This window comes from Nomascus leucogenys, chromosome X (genome assembly GCF_006542625.1).
Source record: "Nomascus leucogenys isolate Asia chromosome X, Asia_NLE_v1, whole genome shotgun sequence".
Lineage (NCBI taxonomy): Eukaryota > Metazoa > Chordata > Mammalia > Primates > Hylobatidae > Nomascus > Nomascus leucogenys.
In genome coordinates, this window is record NC_044406.1 from 89,712,854 (window position 1) to 89,734,942 (window position 22,089).

Genomic DNA, 22,089 nt, shown 5'->3' on the forward strand with positions numbered 1-22,089 from the left:
CTCTTCCGGACCCCGCGATCCTGTCCCCCGCCTGGCCCCGCAGCCGCCCGCCGGTGCCATATATTATAGCAGCACCGGAAATGTGGTCGTCGCCACGTTAGGGTCCGCGGGGGCCTCCTGAGGCAGCCTGGTGCCAACCCGCAGGCCCAGGCTGGGGCTCGTCGTGGCCCCGCCCACCTCTGAGTCGGAACTATGGTGGTTCTGTGAGGGGGGCGTCCTGCACTTTCGCGCCGTATCCCTCCGCCCCCCTTCCCGACACCCTAGCGGAGAGCGGTTCTTGCCGCATCCTGCGCAGCCCCTGCGCAGCCCCTGCCCAATTTGGTGCAGAGGCGTGGGGGGCGGGACTCGTCTTTGCCATTTGGATCGCTGGGAAAGCGGTGGGAATCCAACCGAAGAGCAGCCAGAGGAGAGCTGAAGAGAGGAGGGGGAGGCCGATGACCCGAGCTCTGGGCCTCTGAAGGCAAGTAGGGGTGCGTGAGGTGGGGGGCCGTGGTGTGGGGGTGGTCCGCCAGGGTGGACCGGCTGGCAACCTGCCCCCCGGACCCGGACAGCCTGGCAACGAGGAGACGATCTGTTCGGAGCCGGGCGCTGGAGAGAGGTGCGCAGTGCCCGAGATCCCTGGCTATGGGGAGGCGGTGACTGGTGCGGGCCAGGCCGGACCAAGGGCTGAGGGGCTGGCTCCAGAGGCACCCTCAGATCGTCTGGAGGAGAACCGCGCTGACCGCTTCCCAGCCAGCTTTGCAGGTGCCTGCGCGCCGCCCTCGACGGTTTCTGTACCGAGAGACGGCTGCTGGGGAGGCTCCTGCGGGAGAAATGGCCAAACGGGAGCCGTTTTGGGGGGCGCCCGGGGAGGCAGTTGGGGGGCGCCTGGGGAGGCCCTCGTGGGCCAGCGTCCCAGGTCTGTGCCTAGCCCGCGGGAGGTGGGTCGCGTTCGCTGCTCCGGGCCCTGATTCCGGAAAGGGGCCTGTGGGGCCCCGTGTCCTGGGTGCTGTCCCTTCCCACAGGCTCCAGGTTGATGTCAAAGTCTTCGTCTGCGCGGTAGGTCTGGCGTATTCTGACAGGACACAGCGAGCATCTGTAGAGGAGAGGCTTGAAATAAAGGAGGAGCACGAATATTGCCTGGATTTCTGGAGGTGTGTGGGGATGTGGGGTGGGTGCCAAACAGTGGAGAACTGAATCGGGGTGGGGGACTGCGACCAGAGTAGGTCAGGCATCCAGGAGCACCTCCTAATCTTCCCCTCTCTAATGGTGTTCCAGGCGCTTCCCCCACCTTCCATTCCCACCTGCCTCCCCCACGGTCCTAAACTGGGGGCTTGAAAGGGTGAGCTTTGGAGGTAGGGGTGATGAGGGAAACATACGGACAAGTACCAATTCACAACCTGTTTTCTAGAATATGCGGCGCCCTTCCCCCATTTTATGCTGCGCAGAGCAAGGGGATGTGGCGCACCTAGTGGTGAATCCTCAGAATTGGAGAAGGGAGTAATGAGAAGAGTATGACGTCAAGAGAAGGAGTTGTTATCTCTAGAACCTTGAAGCAGGGCCTAAATAAAACGAGAATATTCCACCAGCAAAACCCCGAATGTTGAAAGACAGATATCAATGATATGGGGATTCTTATCCTTAGCGTTGGTCTGTCTACCAAGGGCTTTACTGCCACCCCTCATTTCCTGTCTTACTTTTTCATCTGTTTGTCCATAGTCCTGCTTTAAGCCTGGCCAGTTGTGCAAGAAAGGCAAGGAGGAGGAGACTGGCTCACAGCTCTGGAGGTTGGTGAGAAGGGGAAGGGGGCAATTCAGGGGACAGTTGGAGAAAGAGCATGGCAGGTGGTTTTGAGCCCAGTGGGGGCAGACCCACTTCTACTCTGCTGGATTTGCACAGTGCCAGCATCCTTTTTATTTCTTGCAGGAGACATGAGATAGGTGTAGGTTGGGTTGTGATTCAGAAAAGACCTGAGAGCAGAGACCGGGACACAGGAAACGATAGATACATTGAACCCTTGAATGGGAAGAGAGATATTTGTCGCAGGGGCCAGAGTGCTTGCCTATCTACCATTCTCCATTCTTTCCTGTATGTTTACTTGTCTGTAGGATCCCCTTCTGTCAGCTGTGGGGCTTGACACTACTTGAATAAGAAAAGAAGGAGGCAACTGCACCACATCAGTGAAGGTTGGTATGAGAGTGGGTATACTTTTGGGCAGGGTAGTGGAGACCAGCATGGGTCCGGGAGTGATTAGGGGCCAATCTGGGGGCTTCTTGGACCCTCCCATTGCCAACGCACTTTCCTACCATTGTTGGACCTGTTTTGTAGGAGGCAGCCGGTCCAGAGAGCCTTTCTCAAAGCCCAGCTGTCCCACCTAGCATTCAACATCAGTCTCCCTGCGTATGTCTCTGCATGGGGTGACACAATTGGAAGAGACTCAAAGCCCCATTTCATTCTCTCTCCCTAGATCCACCTCCAGTGGCTGCTCTGCTGGTGGTGGAGTTGCTGCTGACAACCACCCTCAACGGGTCTGCACCCATCCAAGAAATCTCTATCTTCCTCAAGCTTGGTTGTGCCTGTTCTACACTCTATCTGTATTATTGAATTACTGACTGAGACTGTGTTTGGGAAGGAGGCTGAGTGACTACTGGACTGGATATTCACTCTAACTCTTGTTTCCAAGCTTATATCCTCAATCACCTAAAGATCAGAGTGTGAAGAAACAAACCTGTGACAGATCTGTGGTTGAGGTTTAGACTGGGGGAGGAGTATATTACTGGACTTTCTTTGTAACTTGTACCATGACTGGGGCAGAGATTGAGTCTGGTGCCCAGGTCAAGCCTGAAAAGAAGCCTGGGGAAGAGGTTGTAGGTGGGGCTGAGATAGAGAATGATGTCCCTCTGGTGGTCAGACCCAAGGTTAGGACCCAGGCCCAGATAATGCCTGGGGCAAGGCCCAAGAATAAGTCCAAGGTTATGCCTGGAGCAAGCACCAAAGTTGAGACAAGTGCAGTGGGTGGGGCACGTCCTAAGAGTAAGGCCAAGGCAATACCTGTTTCACGATTTAAGGAAGAAGCCCAGATGTGGGCTCAGCCCAGGTTTGGTGCTGAAAGATTGTCTAAGACAGAGAGAAACTCCCAGGCCAATATCATAGCCTCTCCACTTGTCAATACTGATTCTGTGTTGGTTGCTAAAACAAAGTACCTGTCTGAGGATAGAGAATTGGTTAATACAGACACTGAGAGCTTTCCTAGAAGGAAAGCCCATTACCAAGCAGGATTCCAGCCTTCTTTTAGGTCAAAAGAGGAGACCAATATGGGGTCCTGGTGCTGTCCTAGGCCTACATCCAAACAAGAAGCCTCTCCTAATTCTGATTTCAAATGGGTAGACAAATCTGTGAGTTCCTTGTTCTGGAGTGGAGATGAGGTCACTGCAAAATTTCATCCTGGGAATAGGGTAAAAGACAGTACCAGATCCAGGCACATGGCCAATCAAGAGGCTAATACCATGTCTAGGTCGCAAACTAACCAGGAGCTCTATATTGCATCTAGTTCTGGTTCTGAAGATGAGTCTGTTAAGACACCCTGGTTCTGGGCCAGAGATAAAACCAATACCTGGTCTGGGCCTAGGGAAGATCCCAATAGCAGGTCCAGGTTTAGGTCTAAGAAAGAAGTCTATGTTGAATCAAGTTCTGGATCTGAGCATGAAGACCATTTGGAGTCCTGGTTTGGGGCTGGAGAGGAGGCCAAATTCAGGTCCAAAATGAGAGCTGGGAAGGAGGCCAATAACAGGGCCAGGCATAGGGCCAAGCGAGAAGCTTGCATTGATTTCATGCCTGGGTCTATAGATGTAATTAAAAAAGAGTCCTGTTTCTGGCCTGAAGAAAATGCTAATACCTTTTCAAGGCCCATGATCAAGAAAGAGGCCAGGGCCAGAGCAATGGCAAAGGAAGAGGCCAAAACCAAGGCCCGAGCCAGGGCCAAGCAAGAAGCCAGGTCAGAGGAGGAAGCCCTCATTGGGACCTGGTTCTGGGCTATAGACGAGTCCAGCATGGCAGATGAAGCCAGCATAGAGTCCAGTCTACAAGTGGAGGATGAGTCCATAATTGGGAGCTGGTTCTGGACTGAAGAAGAGGCCAGTATGGGGACTGGGGCTAGCAGTAAATCCAGACCAAGGACTGATGGAGAGCCTATTGGTGATTCCTTATTTGGGGCTAGGGAAAAGACCAGTATGAAAACTGGGGCTGAGGCCACCTCTGAATCTATACTAGCAGCTGATGATGAACAGGTCATTATTGGTTCCTGGTTCTGGGCTGGTGAAGAGGTCAACCAAGAGGCTGAGGAAGAGACCATTTTTGGGTCGTGGTTCTGGGTCACTGATGCGGCCAGTGTGGAATCTGGTGTTGGGGTCAGCTGTGAGTCCAGGCCAAGGTCTGAGGAAGAAGAGGTCATTGGTCCCTGGTTTTGGTCTGGAGAACAAGTTGATATAGAGGCTGGAATCGGAGAAGAGGCCAGGCCAGAAGCTGAAGAAGAGACAATATTCGGGTCCTGGTTTTGGGCTGAAAACCAGACCTATATGGATTGTAGGGCTGAAGCTAGCTGTGCCACCATGCAAGGGGCTGAGGAGGAGGAGCCCATTATTGGGTCCTGGTTTTGGACCAGAGTAGAAGCTTGTGTGGAGGGTGATGTCAACAGCAAGTCTAGCCTGGAGGACAAGGAAGAGGCCATGATACCATGTTTTGGAGCCAAGGAAGAGACCATGATACCATGTTTTGGAGCCAAAGAAGAGGTCAGTATGAAGCATGGGACTGGTGTCAGATGCAGATTTATGGCAGGGGCTGAGGAGACCAATAATAAGTCTTGCTTCCGGGCAGAAAAGGAACCCTGTATGTATCCTGCCAGTGGAGGAAGTTGGAAGGCTAGGCCAGAGGAGGAAGAGGACATTGTCAATTCATGGTTCTGGTCCCAAAAATACACAAAGCCAGAGGCCATTATAGGGTCCTGGTTATGGGCTACAGAAGAGAGTAATATAGATGGGACTGGAGAAGAGCCCAAGTTACTGACTGAAGAGGAGACCATGATCAATTCCTGGTTCTGGAAAGAAGATGAAGCCATTTCAGAGGCTACTGACAGAGAAGAGTCCAGGCCAGAAGCTGAGGAGGGGGACATTATTGGTTCTTGGTTCTGGGCTGGAGAAGAGGACAGACTAGGGCCAGCTGCTGAGACTAGAGAAGAAGACAGGCTAGCAGCTGAGAAAGAAGGTATTGTTGGGTCCTGGTTTGGGGCCAGAGAAGAGACCATTAGAAGAGAGGCTGCGTCTTGCAGCAAATCCAGTCCTAAAGCTGAAGAGGAAGAAGTCATTATTGGGTCCTGGTTCTGGGAAGAAGAGGCCAGTCTGGAGGCAGTGGCAGGAGTCGGCTTTGAGTCAAAGCCTGGGACTGAGGAGGAAGAAATCACTGTTGGGTCCTGGTTCTGGCCTGAAGAAGAAGCCAGTATAGAGGCTGGATCTCAGGCAGTAGAGGAGATGGAGTCAGAGACTGAAGAGGAAACCATTTTTGGGTCCTGGTTCTGGGATGGAAAAGAAGTCAGTGAAGAAGCAGGACCATGTTGTGTATCCAAGCCAGAGGATGATGAAGAGATGATTGTTGAGTCCTGGTTCTGGTCTAGAGACAAAGCCATTAAGGAAACTGGAACTGTGGCCACCTGTGAGTCCAAGCCAGAAAATGAGGAAGGGGCCATTGTTGGGTCTTGGTTTGAGGCTGAAGATGAGGTAGATAACAGGACTGACAATGGAAGCAACTGTGAGTCCAGGACTTTAGCTGATGAAGATGGGGCCATAGTGGGGTCCTGGTTCTGGGCAGGAGATGAGGCCCATTTTGAATCAAATCCTAGCCCCGTGTTCAGGGCCATTTGCAGGTCCACGTGTTCAGTTGAACAGGAGCCTGATCCTTCACGCAGGCCTCAGAGTTGGGAGGAGGTCACTGTTCAGTTCAAGCCTGGTCCATGGGGTAGGGTCGGCTTCCCATCTATAAGCCCATTTAGATTTCCCAAAGAGGCAGCATCTTTATTCTGTGAAATGTTTGGGGGCAAACCCAGGAACATGGTACTTAGCCCAGAAAGGGAAGATCAGGAATCTTTGCTTCACCCTGATCAGCCTGATCCTGAGTTCCCATTTCAGTATGATCCTTCCTACCGGTCAGTCCAGGAAATTCGAGAGCATCTTAGGGCCAAGGAGAGTGCAGAGCCTGAGAGTTGGTCCTGTAACTGCATACAATGTGAGCTGAAAATTGGTTCTGAAGAGTTTGAAGAACTCCTTTTATTAATGGAAAAAATTCGGGATCCTTTTATTCATGAAATATCTAAAATTGCAATGGGTATGAGAAGTGCTTCTCAATTTACCCGAGATTTCATTCGAGATTCAGGTGTTGTCTCACTTATTGAAACCTTGCTTAATTATCCATCCTCCCGAGTTAGAACAAGTTTTTTGGAAAATATGATTCGCATGGCCCCACCTTATCCGAATCTAAACATGATTCAGACATACATATGTAAAGTGTGTGAGGAAACCCTTGCTTATAGCTTGGATTCCCCGGAACAGCTGTCTGGAATAAGGATGATTAGACATCTCACTACTACTACCGACTATCACACAGTGGTTGCCAATTATATGTCTGGGTTTCTCTCCTTATTAGCTACAGGCAATGCCAAAACAAGGTTTCATGTTTTGAAAATGCTACTGAATTTGTCTGAAAATCTTTTCATGACGAAAGAACTACTCAGTGCTGAAGCAGTGTCAGAATTTATAGGCCTTTTTAACAGGGAAGAGACAAATGACAATATTCAAATTGTTCTTGCAATATTTGAGAATATTGGCAACAATATCAAAAAAGAAACAGTGTTCGCTGATGATGATTTCAATCTTGAGCCGCTTATTTCTGCATTCCACAAAGTTGAGAAATTTGCTAAGGAACTGCAAGGCAAAACAGACAATCAAAATGACCCTGAAGGGGACCAAGAAAATTAGTAATGGTTAATTGCTGGCCTCATATTGTCCTTATGTTCCTGAGTTACTATCCTTGAGTAATGCTTTGATTTTAACAGTTGGTTCTGTGTTGCAACATATATCTTTAGTGCTGACACTAACTTTGTCCAACTCTGTCTGTAAGCTGGAGCATTTTTCTGATGCCAACTGAATATTAGAGCTGAAAACATATTTGTTGATATTTTTCTTGTCCAGATTGTGATGTTCAGTATTTGAGCTTATAGTGAACTGAGCCATCATAAGCCACACTTCTGATTGTCGTTCTACTGTATATATATATATATTTGAGTGTTGTTTGTGTTTCAATAAAGTTCTATGTTAAAGTTGGCAGAAATCACCCTTCTTGAAATTAAAATACGGACCCAATGATAACACATGAACACACATAGAGATAATTAATATATTGAATAATAAGTTCCTTTCAAAAGTTTTTTCTCAGCTTTAAACACAAAAAATTACCAGGGGCTGCTATGTAGGGCATACTTCAGAGAAAAAGTAGCTACTTCAGTTGGACTCTGAAGTTTGGGAAAGATATTGGTGGAGTAAAAAAAAAAAAAAAAGCATGGAGTCAGGAAAAATTTTCCTATGGGAGTGAGGTATCCTGTTTGCCTAGAGTGAGTGAGAGGAATATATTGAGCAACACAGAGGATGACATAAGTTTTAAAGAGCTGAGGATTTGCATTTTACAGGTCAAAGTACAACTGCTGCTTCCATACTACCTAAAGGGCAAAAGAATAAGACAGGAAAGCATAGGGATTGGATTGAGTCAGGAAGACAATTTAATCATGATGGTACCATGGTAAGTGTTAAGGCAACATCATACAGCCATTAAACATGATGATGTATAGGGTTTTAAATTAGGAAAAGCCCTGACACTTTTGATATTTCATATAATAGAGAACACTGGTGTCATACATGGAAAGTATGATCCCATTTGAAAAATAAATGTGAATAAATTGACCAAACTCATGTGAAGTGTATATTATTTAATAATAGAAAATTCTACAATGATATAAAATGTATCAAAGGAATGAAGAGGTAAGAGAGGCTACAATTTCAGAAGAACTGGCTTGTCAAATAAAAATTATTTAAAGGACCAAACTGTAAAATTACCAAAGTTCCTGAGTTCATCCCACATGTATTTTTACATTTAAAAAGGTTGGAACATATATGTTCAGACAGTATCAAGAGACAGGGATAAAGTCGGTTTGGGGAGAGAGTCCAGGATAACAGGAAATATGCAAAGCTTTATTTTCTCAGGGAAAAAAAATAGATACAGTGACCCTTTTACATTTGGTTTGCCTCAGAATGCAAAGTGCTTTTTCTCACCTGATCTTATTTATCATTACTTACTATTTCTGGTTCATTATAAATGATATAAATTAAATTCCAATATGATGTTAGTTTGCTAAGGTTTACGAAAGTAGGGCAAAGTGGCAGTTTTGCCTCCCTTCACAAATCAAAAGTTTTAACAGGGATCATCCTGGTGGTGCAAATTGGAGTTTCAATGTTTGTTTTGCTTACCAGCATTTTTCAAGACAGATCTTGCGTGTGTTTTAGTATGTCGCTCGAGTCGTATACAAAATATTACAAATCACTTCATCTCCCAAATCCTCATTGAATGTTCCTCACCAGCCCAGTGGTCCTCCAGAGCAAAGCCCGGCCTTCCTTCCAGCTGTCTGGGCCAGGAGCTTGAAGGTCTTCTAGCAAGCACCCCGGAGGCTGTCTTCTGACTGTCATCCAGGGCTATGGCCAACTAGCTGACTGCACAGTCACGTGCGGGGGGGGAGGGGGGGCTGACGGTGGGTCATGTGACCAGGCTCTGGGTTGAGCCGGCCTAGAGGAGTGTTTTCTTACACCCAGAAAGTACAGGAAAGGCGGACGACCACTGTGCTCCGCAGAGCGGGAGTTGGGGGGAACGGCGGAATGTTAAGGTGGGTAGGTGTCTCTCCATGCTTCATCAGCCTGAAAACTAATTTCTCAGGCGACCGGAATTACAGCATTTCTTGGTAGAGGAAACTATCCCTCAGCCAACCGCGAGCGTCTTAGACGGTCTGTCTTTTGTCCAGGAGCTCAAGAAGCAGAGACTCTACCTGCCCCAGGCGTTTTGAAGAGAAGCAGCTGTTGCTATTGGAGGAGGTGGGTGCAAGGACAGCAGATGCCATCCCTGAGAGGCGGTGACTGGGACTAGATGCGGGTGCAGGTAATGCCTCGGATCCCCCGGCTGCCTCCTGCCTTTTGAACATCCCAGGGCTCCCAGCCCAGCGCCGTGTGTTTGTATGTGTGGGTGGGAGAGGTGGGCATATGGATGGAGTTGGCTTCAGGGGAGCCCAGAGCGGGGAAATGGTGAAGTGACAATTCGTGAACACCTGTGGTGCTGGATCAGGAAAGGCAGGGGTGGGGATGGGAACCATGAGCTATGCGTCCGCACTCATTCTACTCTCTGTCTTCTTACTGGCAGTATTCAGGCAGTGGGGATGGCTGATACCAGCTCAAAACTGGCGGAGGGTGGACGAGGGCAGGAGAAGAGAACACATACATCTGCCTTTTGCTCCAAGGCTCCAGCTGGCTGGGGATGCAAGAGAGGAATGAACCTCAATCCCGGCAGTTCTAGGAAAAGGAGGAGGAGACATAGACTCGAGGGGAGGAAACCTAGATGCTGTGGGCCCTTCACCTAGGATTTCTCATTAGGATACTCCAAGGTTCTCGATCCCCAAGGGGATTCCTGGATCTCAGCCCCATGCAGCAGGATCTCATTCCCATTGAGGGACACAAAGTGCGTTGCTACTCCGTGTGAGCTCTCTCTCCCTGCTGTCTTGGGCCTCAGAGGAGGGTCTTTCTGGGGACCACCTACAGAAACTGCTTCATGGATAGTCTCATAGGTTCCCCTCTGCATACCCTTTGCTCTCTTGTGTTGTGATCTCTGCTCATTCCTTAGGATGTGTTTCTTTGGTCCCATCCTAGGTAGCAGCCCCATGGTAAGTCCTTGTCCTCTTTCACATCGAGTATCCTCCTTTCCCCCTACCCCATGCACCCACTGGGTACCAAGTGAAAGAAAATGGTTCCTCTACCCACAATACTTCTGGCACAGAGTGTGTGGATTTTTCACACCAAGCAATTCTCCTATTCTTTGAGGACACCAGCTAGGTATCCTACAATTTAATTCAATTCTGACACTACCCAGAGTTAGTGCAGACTTCTCTGGTTAAGGGCTCATTCCCATAAGACTGCCCTTCCCCACTTCAGACAACAGTCACAAGTAATGGATCTCCATGTCACCCACACTTCTGTCTGACTTAGCTACTAGTTGGGAGTTCTCACAACCCCCTCCTCAGGTTCAATAATTTGCTATCAGGGCCCACAGAACTCAGGGAAACACTACTTCCTATTATTGGTTCATTATAAAGGATATAAATTAAAAGCCAGATGAAGAGGTACATATGGCAAGGTCCAGAAGGGTCCCAAATGCAGAAGCTGCCATCCATGTGGATTTGGGGTACACCATCTTCCCAGAATGTGAATGAGTTCACCAACCTGGAAAATCTCAGATGGTTAGGGTTTTTGTAGAGGTTTCATTACATAGATATGATTGATGAAATCATTGACGATTGGTGATTAGCTCAATCTCCAGCCCCTGTCTTCTCCTTGGAGGTCAAGGGGTAAGGCTGAAAGTTCCAAACCTCTAATCATGTCTTAATGGGGGAGGGGGAACATGGACATCCGCCTTTTGCTCCAAGGCTCCAGGTGGCTGGGAATCCAAGGGAGGAATAAACCTCAATTTTCAGCTCTAGGGAAGAAAGGAGGAAACAGAGACTCAAGAGGAGGGAACCTAAATACTTTGAGTTCTTCACATAGGAATTTTCATTGCAATACTCTATGTTTCTCAACCCCCAAGTCAATTTCTGGATCTCAGCCTCAGGCAGCAGCATCCTGAGGATCTGCCCTGGATATGAGGTCCTGAAAGGACCCAGTCTCAAACTGTGCTCTCAACAGTTCCTTTTCATCTAATGACAAGGGTTACTGCTCCATCTGATGCCCCCTCCTCCTAATGTCCAGGGCCTCAGAAGAGGGTCTTTCTGAGAACCACCTACAGAGACTGTCTTACAGATTCCCCTCTGTAGACGCTTTGCTCTCTTCCTTGTTTCAGTTTTATGGCCAATGCTTTAGACTTGGTGATTTGCACCTATTCTTGGTGACACCTCCTAGTTGGTGTTGAAGCCTTTTGGTCATAGCTCAGGTCTGTGAGATAGCCACATGATACCAAATTCTTTTAGGAGAATATATTAGAAAAAATAAATTATATTAGTCCTATTAACCTCTATATTTTTTGCGTTTTACAGATTTGAAGCCAACTCATAAATATCTTCCACATTATTTTTTACAGCTGCATAGTACTTTATTGTGTCACTACCATAATTTATTTACTCACTTTCCTATGAGTGGACGTTTGTTTCTAATATTAAGCTATTACAAATAATACTGGAAGGAATAACCTTGTGAAAATATACAGTATTTTTGTATGTTTGGACGTGTATCTTCACAGATTGCTAGATCTGGTGCTGGTAGGTCAAATAATAAGTGCATGTGTGTAGTTTTATTAGGTATTCTCCAATTTCCCTGCAAAGGGGTACTATAATTATTTACTGCCACCAGCAATATATGTGAGTATCTGTTTTACTACAGCCTTGTTAATCAGTTTCTTATTATTCTTTTGACATTTGTAGAGTATCTGATGATTTAACTTCTCTCATTCCTGATGTTACTAATTGTGTCTTCTCCTTCTCTCTCTTTTTAAAAATTTTTCTGCCTAGAGGGTTATCAATTTTATTGACAATCTCAATGAACCAGCGTTTAGTCTTATTGATTTTCTTTATTGTTTTACTGTTTTCTATTTCCTTGGTTTCTCCCTTCATATTTATTATTTCTTTTGTTTACTTGGTGTTTAAGTTACTCTACTTTTTCTGGTCACTTAAAATAGAAACTGAGGCCATTGATTTGAGACCTTTCTTCTTTTCTAATATAGGGATTTTAGTACTGCAAATTCCCCTCTAATACTACTTTCACTATATCTCACAATTTTTGATGTATTGTGTTTTCATTTTTCTTCAGTTTGAAATTACTTACTGATTTCTCTTTGAGTTTGTTCTTTGATGCAAGAGTTAGTTATTTAGATGTATGCTGTGTAGTTCTCAAGTATTTGGGGACCTTTCCAGTTATTGATTTCTAATTTAATTACATTGTAGCCAGAGAATATACTTTGTGTAACTTGAATCCTTTTAATTTACTGAGACTTCATTTATGGTCCAGAATATGGTCTATCTTGATAAATATTCTATGTGTACTTGAAGAGAATGTGTATTCTTCTGTTATTGTGTGAATTGTTCTATAAATGTCAATAAGGCCCAGTTGATTCACAATTATTTTATTTTATTTTATTTTATTTTCTAAGTTCCAGGGTACATGTGCAGGATGTGCAGGTAAATGTGTGCCATGGTGGTTTGCTGCATCTATCAACCCATCACCTAGCTATTAAGACTGGCATGCATTAACTCATTTTCCTAATGCTCTCCCTGCTTGCTGCCCTCCGCCCACAGGCCCCAGTGTGTGTTGTTCCTGTCTCTGTGTCAATGTGTTCTCATTGTTCAGCTCCCACTTATAAGTGAGAACCTGCAGTGTTGGGTTTTCTGTCTCTGCATTAGTTTGCTGAGGATAATGGCTTCCTGCTTCATCCATGTCACTGCAAAGGACATGATCTCATTCCTTTTTTATGGCTGCATAGTATTCCATGGTGCACATGTACCACATTTTCTTTATCCAGTCCATCACTGATGGGCATTTGGGTTGATTCCACATCTTTGCTATTGTGAAAATTGCTGCAGTGAGCATACATGTGCATGCATCTTCATAATAGAATGATTTATATTCCTTTGGGTATATACCCAATAATGGGATTGTTGGGTCAAATGGTATTTCTGATTCTAGGTCTTTGGGGAATTGCCACACTGTCTTCCACAATGCTTGAACTAATTTACATTCCCAAGAACAGTGTAAAAGCATCCCTATTCCGCAACCTCACCAGGATCTGTTGTTTCTTGACTTGTTAATAATTGCCAGTCTGACTGGTGTGAGATGGTATCTCATTGTGATTTTGATTTGCATTTCTCCAATGATCAGTGATGTTGAACTTTTTTTTTCATTTTTTTTGGCCGCATTTATGTCTTCTTTTGAAAATTGTTCATTTCCTTTGCCCACTTTTTAATGGGGTTGTTTAGTTTTTTCTTGTAAATTTAAGTTTTTGTAGATTCTGGATATTAGACCTTTGTCAGATGGATAGACTGTAAAAGTCTTCTTCCATTCTGTAGGTTGTCTGTTCATTCTGATGACAGTTTATTTTGCTCTGCAGAAGCACTTTAGTTTTATTAGATCCCATTTGTCAATTTTTGCTTTTGTTGCAGTTGCTTTTGACATTTTTATCATGAAATCTTTGCCCATCCCTATGTCCTGAATGGTATTGCCCAGATTTTCTTCTAGGGTTTTTATAGTTTTGGGTTTTACATTTAAGTCTTTAATCCATTTTGAGTTAATTTTTGTATATGGTGTAAGGAAGCAGTCCATTTTCAATTTTTGGCATATGGCTAGCCAGTTCTGCCAGCACCATTTGTTAAATAGGGAATCCTTTCCCCATTGCTTGTTTTTGTCAGGTTTGTCAAATATCAGATGGCTGTAGATCTGCAGTTTTATTTCTGAGTTCTGTATTCTGTTCCATTGGTCTATGTGCCTGTTTTTGTGCCGGTACCATGCTGTTTTGGTTACTGTAGCCTTATAGTATAGTTTGAAGTCAGGTAGCGTGATGCCTCTAGCTTTGTTCTTTTTACTTAGGACTTTCCCAGCTACACGAGCTCTTTTTTGCTTCCATATGAATTTTAAAATTGTTTCTTCTAATTCTGTGAAGAATGCCAATGGTAGTTTAATGGGAATAGCACTGAATCTATAAATTGCTTTGGGCAGTATGGCCATTTTCACAGCATTGATTCTTCCTATCCATGAGTATAGAATGTTTTTCCATCTGCTCATTTCCTGTCTTATTTCCTTGAGCAATAGTTTGTAGTTCTCCTTGAAGAGGTCCTTCACTTCCCTTGTTAGCTTTATTCCTAGGTATTTTCTTCTATTTGTGGCAATTGAAAATGTGAGTTCATTCATGATTTGGCTCTCTGCTTGTTTGCTGTTGGTATATATGAATGCTTGTGATTTCTGCACATTGATTTTTTATCCTGAGACTTTGCTGAAGGTGCTTATTAGCTTAAGAAGATTTTGGGCTCTATTAATAGAGTTTTTTAGGTATAGGATCATGTTATCTGCATACAAGGACAATTTGTTTTTGTTTTTTTTATAGTGTACTATTTTATTTATGACTTTTTTATTATTATACTTTAGGTTTTAGGGTACATGTGCACAATGTGCAGGTTTGTTACATATGTATCCATGTGCCATGTTGGTTTGCTGCACCCATTAACTCGTCATTTAGCATTATATATATCTCCTAATGCTGTCCCTCCCCCCCCCCACCCCAAAACAGTTCCTGGAGTGTGATGTTCCTCTTCCTGTGTCCATGAGTTCTCATTGTTCAATTCCCACCTATGAGTGAGAACATGCGGTGTTTGGTTTTTTGTCCTTGCGATAGTTTACTGAGAATGATGTTTTCCAGTTTCATCCATGTCCCTACAAAGGACATGAACTCATCATTTTTTATGGCTGCATAGTATTCCATGGTGTATATGTGCCACATTTTCTTAATCCAGTCTATCGTTGTTGGACATTTGGGTTGGTTCCAAGTCTTTGCTATTGTGAATAGTGCCGCAATAAACATACGTGTGCATGTGTCTTTATAGCAGCATGATTTATAGTCCTTTGGGTATATACCCAGTAACGGGATGGCTGGGTCAAACGGTGTTTCTACTTCTAGATCCCTGAGGAATCGCCACACTGACTTCCACAATGGTTGAACTAGTTTACAGTCCCACCAACAGTGTAAAAGTGTTCCTATTTCTCCACATCCTCTCCAGCACCTGTTGTTTCCTGACTTTTTAATGATGGCCATTCTAACTGGTGTGAGATCGTATCTCATTGTGGTTTTGATTTGCATTTGTCTGATGGCCAGTGATGATGAGCATTTTTTCATGTGTTTTTTGGCTGCATAAATGTCTTCTTTTGAGAAGTGTCTGTTCATGTCCTTCGCCCACTTTTTGATGGGATTGTTTGTTTTTTTCTTGTAAATTTGTTTGAGTTCATTGTAGATTCTGGATATTAGCCCTTTGGCAGGTGAGTAGGTTGCAAAAATTTTCTCCCATTCTGTAGGTTCCTGTTCACTCTGATGGTAGTTTCTTTTGCTGTGCAGAAGCTCTTTAGTTTAATTAGATCCCATTGGTCAATTTTGGCTTTTGTTGCCATTGCTTTTGGTGTTTTAGACATGAAGTCCTTGCCCACGCCTATTTCCTGAATGGTATTGCCTAGGTTTTCTTCTAGGGTTTTTATGGTTTTAGGTCTAACATGTAAGTCTTTAATCCATCTTGAATTAATTTTTGTATAAGGTGTAAGGAAGGGATCCAGTTTCAGCTTTCTACATATGGCTAGCCAGTTTTCCCAGCACCATTTATTAAATAGGGAATCCTTTCCCCATTTCTTGTTTTTGTCAGGTTTGTCAATGATCAGATGGTTGTAAATATGCGGCATTATTTCTGAGGGCTCTCTTGTGTTCCATTGGTCTATATCTCTGTTTTGGTACCAGTACCATGCTGTTTTGGTTACTGTAGCCTTGTAGTATAGTTTGAAGTCAGGTAGCATGATGCCTCCAGCTTTGTTCTTTTGGCTTAGGATTGACTTGGCGATGTGGACTCTTTTTTGGGTCCATGTGAACTTTAAAGTAGTTTTTTCCAATTCTGTGAAGAAAGCCATTGGTAGCTTGATGGGGATGGCATTGAATCTATAAATTACCTTGGGTAGTATGGCCATTCTCATGATATTGATTCTTCCTACCCATGAGCATGGAATGTTCTTCCATTTGTTTGTATCCTCTTTTATTTCATTGAGCAGTGGTTTGTAGTTCTCCTTGAAGAGGTCTTTCATGTCCCTTGTAAGTTGGACTCCTAGGTATTTTATTCTCTTTGAGGCAATTGTGAATGGGAGTTCACTCATGACTTGGCTCTCTGTCTGTTATTGGTGTATAAGAATGCTTCTGATTTTTGCACATTGATTTTGTATACTGAGAGTTTGCTGAAGTTGCCTATTGGCTTAAGGAGATATTGGGCTGAGACGATGTGGTATTCTAGATATACAATCATGTCATCTGCAAACAGGGACAATTTGACTTCCTCTTTTCCTAATTGAATACCCTTTATTTCCTTCTCCTGCCTGATTGTCCTGGCCAGAACTTCCAACACTATGTTGAATAGGAGTGGTGAGAGAGGGCATCCCTGTCTTGTGTCAGTTTTCAAAGGGAATGCTTCCAGTTTTTGCCCATTCAGTATGATATTGGCTGTGGGTTTGTCATAGATAGCTCTTATTATTTTGACATACGTCCCATCAATACCCAATGTATTGAGAGTTTTTAGCATGAAGGGTTGTTGAATTTTGTCAAAGACCTTTTCTGCATCTATTGAGATAATCATGTGGTTTTTGTCATTGGTTCAGTTTATATGCTGGATTACATTTATTGATTTGCATATGTTGAACCAGCCTTGCATCCCAGTGATGAAGCCCACTCGATCATGGTGGATAAGCTTTTTGATGTGCTGCTGGATTCAGTTTGCCAGTATTTTATTGAGGATTTTTACATCGATACTCATCGGGGATATTGGTCTAAGATTCTCTTTTTTTGTTGTGTCTCTGTCAAGGTTTGGTATCAGGATAATGCTGGCCTCATAAAATGAGTTAGGGAGGATTCCCTCTTTTTCTATTGATTGAAATAATTTCAGAAGGAATGGTACCAGCTCCTCCTTGTACCTCTGGTAGAATTCTGCTGTGAATCCATCTGGTCCTGGACTTTTTGTGGTTGGTAAGCTATTAATTATTGCCTCAATTTCAGAGCCTGTTATTGGTCTATTCAGAGATTCAACTTCTTCCTGGTTTAGTCTTGGGAGGGTGTATGTGTCCAGAAATTTATCCATTTCTTCTAGATTTTCTAGTTTATTTGCGTAGAGGTGTTTATAGTATTCTCTGGTGGTAGTTTGTATTTCTGTGGGATCGGTGGTGATATCCCCTTTATCATTTTTTATTGCGTCTATTTGATTCTTCTCTCTTTTCTTCTTTATTAGTCTTGCTAGCGGTCTATCAATTTTGTTGATCTTTTCAAAAAACCAGCGACTGGATTCATTGATTTTTTGAAGGGTTTTTTGTGTCTCTGTTTCCTTCAGTTCTGCTCTGATCTTAGTTATTTCTTGCCTTCTGCTAGCTTTTGAATGTGTTTGCTCTTGCTTCTCTAGTTCTTTTAATTGTGATGTTAGGGTGTCAATTTTAGATCTTTCCTGCTTTCTCTTGTGTGCATTTAGTGCTATAAATTTCCCTCTACAAACTGCTTTGAATGTGTCCCAGAGATTCTGGTATGTTGTGTCTTTGTTCTCATTGGTTTCAAAGAACATCTTTATTTCTGCCTTAATTTTGTCATGTACCCAGTGGTCATTCAGGAGCATGTTGTTCAGTTTCCATGTAGTTGAGCGGTTTTGAGTGAGTTTCTTAATCCTGAGTTCTAGTTTGATTGCACTGTGGTCTGAGAGACAGTTTGTTATAATTTCTGTTCTTTTACATTTGCTGAGGCGTGCTTTACTTCCAACTATGTGGTCAATTTTGGAATAGGTATGGTGTGGTGCTGAGAAGAATGTATATTCTGTTGATTTGGGGTGGAGAGTTCTGTAGATGTCTATTAGGTCCTCTTGGTGCAAAGCTGAGTTCAGTTCCTGGACATCCTTGTGAACTTTCTGTCTCGTTGATCTGTCTAATGTTGACAGTGGGGTGTTAAAGTCTCCCATTATTATTGTGTGGTGGTCTAAGTCTCTTTGTAGGTCTCTAAGGACTTGCTTTATGAATCTGGGTGCTCCTGTATTGGGTGCATATATATTTAGGATAGTTAGCTCTTCTTGTTGAATTCATCCCTTTACCATTATGTAATGGCCTTCTCTGTCTCTTTTGATCTTTGTTGGTTTAAAGTTTGTTTTATCAGAGACTAGGATTGCAACCCCTGCCTTTTTTTGTTTTCCATTTGCTTGGTAGATCTTCCTCCATCCCTTTATTTTGAGCCTATGTGTGTCTCTGCACATGAGATGGGTTTCCTGAATACAGCACACTGATGGGTCTTGACTCTTTGTCCAATTTGCCAGTCTGTGTCTTTCAATGGGAGCATTTAACCCAGTTTCATTTAAGGTTAATATTGTTATGTGTGAATTTGATCCTGTCATTATGATGTTAGCTGGTTATTTTCCTCATTAGTTGATGCAGTTTCTTCCTAGCCTCGATGGTCTTTACAATTTGGCATGTTTTTGCAGTGGCTGGTACCGGTTGTTCCTTTCCATGTTTAGTGCTTCCTTCAGGAGCTCTTTTAGGGCAGGCCTGGTGGTGACAAAAATCTCTCAGCATTTGCTTGTCTGTAAAGTATTTTATTTCTCCTTCACTTATGAAGCTTAGTTTGGCTGGATATGAAATTCTGGGTTGAAAATTCTTTTCTTTAAGAATGTTGAATATTGGCCCCCACTCTCTTCTGGCTTGTAGAGTTTCTGCTGAGAGATCAGCTGTTAATCTGATGGGTTTCCCTTTTTGGGTGACCCAACCTTTCTCTCTGGCTGCCCTTAACATTTTTTCCTTCATTTCAACTTTGGTGAATCTGACAATTATGTGTCTTGGAGTTGCTCTTCTTGAGGAGTATCTTTGTGGCGTTCTCTGTATTTCCTGAATTTGAATATTGGCCTGCCTTGCTAGATTGGAGAACTCTCCTGGATAATATCCTGCAGAGTGTTTTCCAACTTGGTTCCATTCTCCCCGTCACTTTCAGGTACACCAATCAGACGTAGATTTGGTCTTTTCACATAGACCCATATTTCTTGGACGTTTTGTTCGTTTCTTTTTATTCTTTTTTCTCTAAACTTCTTGCTTCATTTCATTCATTTGATCTTCCATCACTGATACCATTTCTTCCAGTTGATCAAATCGGCTACTGAGGCTTGTGCATTCATCATGTAGTTCTCGTGCCTTGGTTTTCAGCTCCATCAGGTCCTTTAAGGACTTCTCTGCATTGGTTATTCTAGTTGGCCATTCGTCTAATCTTTTTTCAAGGTTTTTAACTTCTTTGCCATCGGTTCGAACTTCCTCCGTTAGCTTGGAGTAGTTTGATCGTCTGAAGCCTTCTTCTCTCAACTCGTCAGAGTCATTCTCCATCTAGCTTTGTTCCATTACTGGTGAGGAGCTGTTTTCCTTTGGAGGAGGAGAGGCGCTCTGATTTTTAGAGTTTCCAGTTTTTCTGCTCTGTTTTTTCCCCATCTTTGTGGTTTTATCTACCTTTGGTCTTTGATGATGGTGAAGTACAGATGGGGTTTTGGTGTGGATGTCCTTTCTGTTTGTTAGTTTTCCTTCTAACAGTCAGGACCCTCAGCTGCAGGTCTGTTGGAGTTTGCTGGAGGTCCACTCCGGACCCCGTTTGCCTGGGTATCAGCAGCGGAGGCTGCAGAACAGCGGATATTGGTTAACAGCAAATGTTGCTGCCTGATTGTTCCTCTGGAAGTTTTGTCTCAGAGGAGTACCTGGCTGTGTGAGGTGTCAGTCTGCCCTTACTGGGGGGTGCCTCCCAGTTAGGCTACTCAGGGGTCAGGGACACACTTGAGGAGGCAGTCTGTCCATTCTTAGATCTCCAGCTGCATGCTGGGAGAACCACTACTCTCTTCAAAGCTGTCAGTCAGGGACATTTAAGTCTGCAGAGTTTTCTGCTGTCTTTTGTTTGGTTATGCCCTGTGCCCAGAGGTGGAGCCTACAGAGGCAGGCAGGCCTCCTTGAGCTGTGGTGGGCTCCACCCAGTTCCAGCTTCCAGGCCGCTTTGTTTACCTACTCAAGCCTTGGCAATGGCAGACGCCCCTCCCCCAGCCTCACTGCTGCCTTGCAGTTTGATCTCAGGCTGCTGTGCTAGCAATGAGTGAGGCTCCGTGGGCATAGGACCCTCAGAGCCAGGTGTGGGATATTATCTCCTGGTGTGCTGTTTGCTAAGACCATTTGAAAAGCACAGTATTAGGGTGGGAGTGACCCGATATTCCAGGTGCCATCTGTCACCCCTTTCTTTGGCTAGGAATGGGAATTCCCTAACCCCTTGCGCTTCCTGGCTGAGGCAATGCCTCGCCCTGCTTCAGTGCACGCTCGGTGTGCTGCACCCACTGTCGTGCACCCACTGTCTGACACTCCCCCATGAGATGAACCTGGTACCTCCGTTGGAAATGCAGAAATCACCCGTCTTCTGCACCGCTCACGCTGGGAGCTGTAGACTGGAGCTGTTCCTATTCAGCCATCTTGGCTCCACACTAGAGTAAATTAAATTATAGGAACAAGTTCCTGAAGAATCAACATTCCCAGGAACCTCATATTTTGGAATTTTTATAACATGTAATATAAAATATTGTAATAGGCTCCTAAGTGAAAATGCATTAAAATTATTAACAAAGTACCAACAAAATTTCCAAATATATTAGAAAAGTAAATATAAATAAACATTTTGCAAAGAAAAATGATACACTAATTGAAATGGGGAAACATAAAAAATATTAAAACCAAATAAAGAGGAGTTTAAGTGGAATTTAGAATTGAAATTTTTTCTGCAGTTAGCATTAAGATACAAAATATTTCAAGTAGAAGGGAAAGAGAGCATGAGGCAGAGGCACCATTTGAAAAGACAATGGTTGAGGATTTTTTAGGACTGATGAAAGACAGAACCACATATTCAAAAACCCCAGTGAATCTCAAGCAACTTAATAAAAAGATGCATACCCTTAACACATCATAGTAAAATTGTGTACAGTAAAGTCATACGCAGGATATTAATAGGAGTTAGAGAAAAATAAATTGCCTTCAAACTAATGCCAATTATACATGCAGCTGATAATCAATAGTAGTAGTGAAAACCAGAAAACAACCAAATTAAGTACTCAATGTAAAAGAAACAAACCCGTCAATCTAGAATCCTACCTCCAGAGAAGAAGAGGGGGAAAATGGTTAACACAAATGTAGCCTTGGCAGCTAACTCTTAGGTAACAGGAAATATACAGCAAGGAGTAACAGGTGAAAAAAATTATAAATATTCAATCAGACAACTCCCGAGTGTGGGACATTATGCAAAACAATCCACCTGGTAACTTAAAAAAGTCAGTGTTACAAAAAAAAGTTGAAGGGAATAACTGTTGTAGATTAAATAAGAGTTAAGAAATATATCAATAACTTCCTAGTCATCCAGGCAGCTAAATAAAGAAATATATCGATAACTAATAGCTAATAGAATGTGTTATCTCTGATTGGAACATGGTTTGTAAAAGGAGCTATGAGCCACATTTTAGAGCAATTTGAAAAATTTAAATATGGAGTGTATTTCAAATGTAAGGAATTATAGTTAAACTTATTAAGGGGGTTATAATGATATTTAGTTATTTAAGAGACTATTCTTATATTTTGAAGATGCAAAACAAATTATTTAGGGCTTACATATAATTTACTTTGAAGTGTTTAGACAAAATATAAAAATGATGAATGGCAAGATACAGATATAGATATATATATCTCAAAATAGTAACAAATGAATCCAGGTAGGTATATAGGTGTTATTCTTTCTATTTTATGTATGGTCTAAAATGTTTATAATTTTTTAAAAAATGAATAAAATGAGATTGAAATAAAACCACTTCATGCATGAAGAGTTGCTATTTGAAAGATAAAACCCTGGAATCTTTATCTTCCTACTGAGTAGTAATTATGTGATCAGCACCATGCTAGACACTGGGTTAAAGTGATAAAATACACAGACATAATTTGGTAGTGACCATGAAAATTAGAAGGG

The 22,089-nt window shown here is 43.5% G+C and overlaps 2 protein-coding genes across 3 annotated transcripts in view; both read left to right on the forward strand.

Moving 5' to 3' along the window:
* LOC100601678 (G-protein coupled receptor-associated sorting protein 2) overlaps positions 1-22,089 on the forward strand; it is a 102,037-nt gene that overhangs the window by 55,760 nt on the left and 24,188 nt on the right. The gene's annotated exons all lie outside the window — the stretch shown is intronic.
* On the forward strand, positions 357-7,984 carry GPRASP1 (G protein-coupled receptor associated sorting protein 1). Of its 2 annotated transcripts, none has more exons than XM_003276479.4 (5): positions 357-460; positions 1,043-1,133; positions 1,699-1,766; positions 2,088-2,165; positions 2,447-7,984. In XM_003276479.4, the coding sequence occupies exon 5, from the start codon at positions 2,781-2,783 to the stop codon at positions 6,999-7,001; it is 4,221 nt and encodes a 1,406-aa protein (XP_003276527.2). In that variant the 5' UTR covers positions 357-460; positions 1,043-1,133; positions 1,699-1,766; positions 2,088-2,165; positions 2,447-2,780; the 3' UTR covers positions 7,002-7,984. The 2 variants fall into 2 exon arrangements, with proteins under 2 accessions (XP_003276527.2, XP_030662943.1); XM_030807083.1 differs by lacking the exon at positions 357-460 and adding an exon at positions 659-744.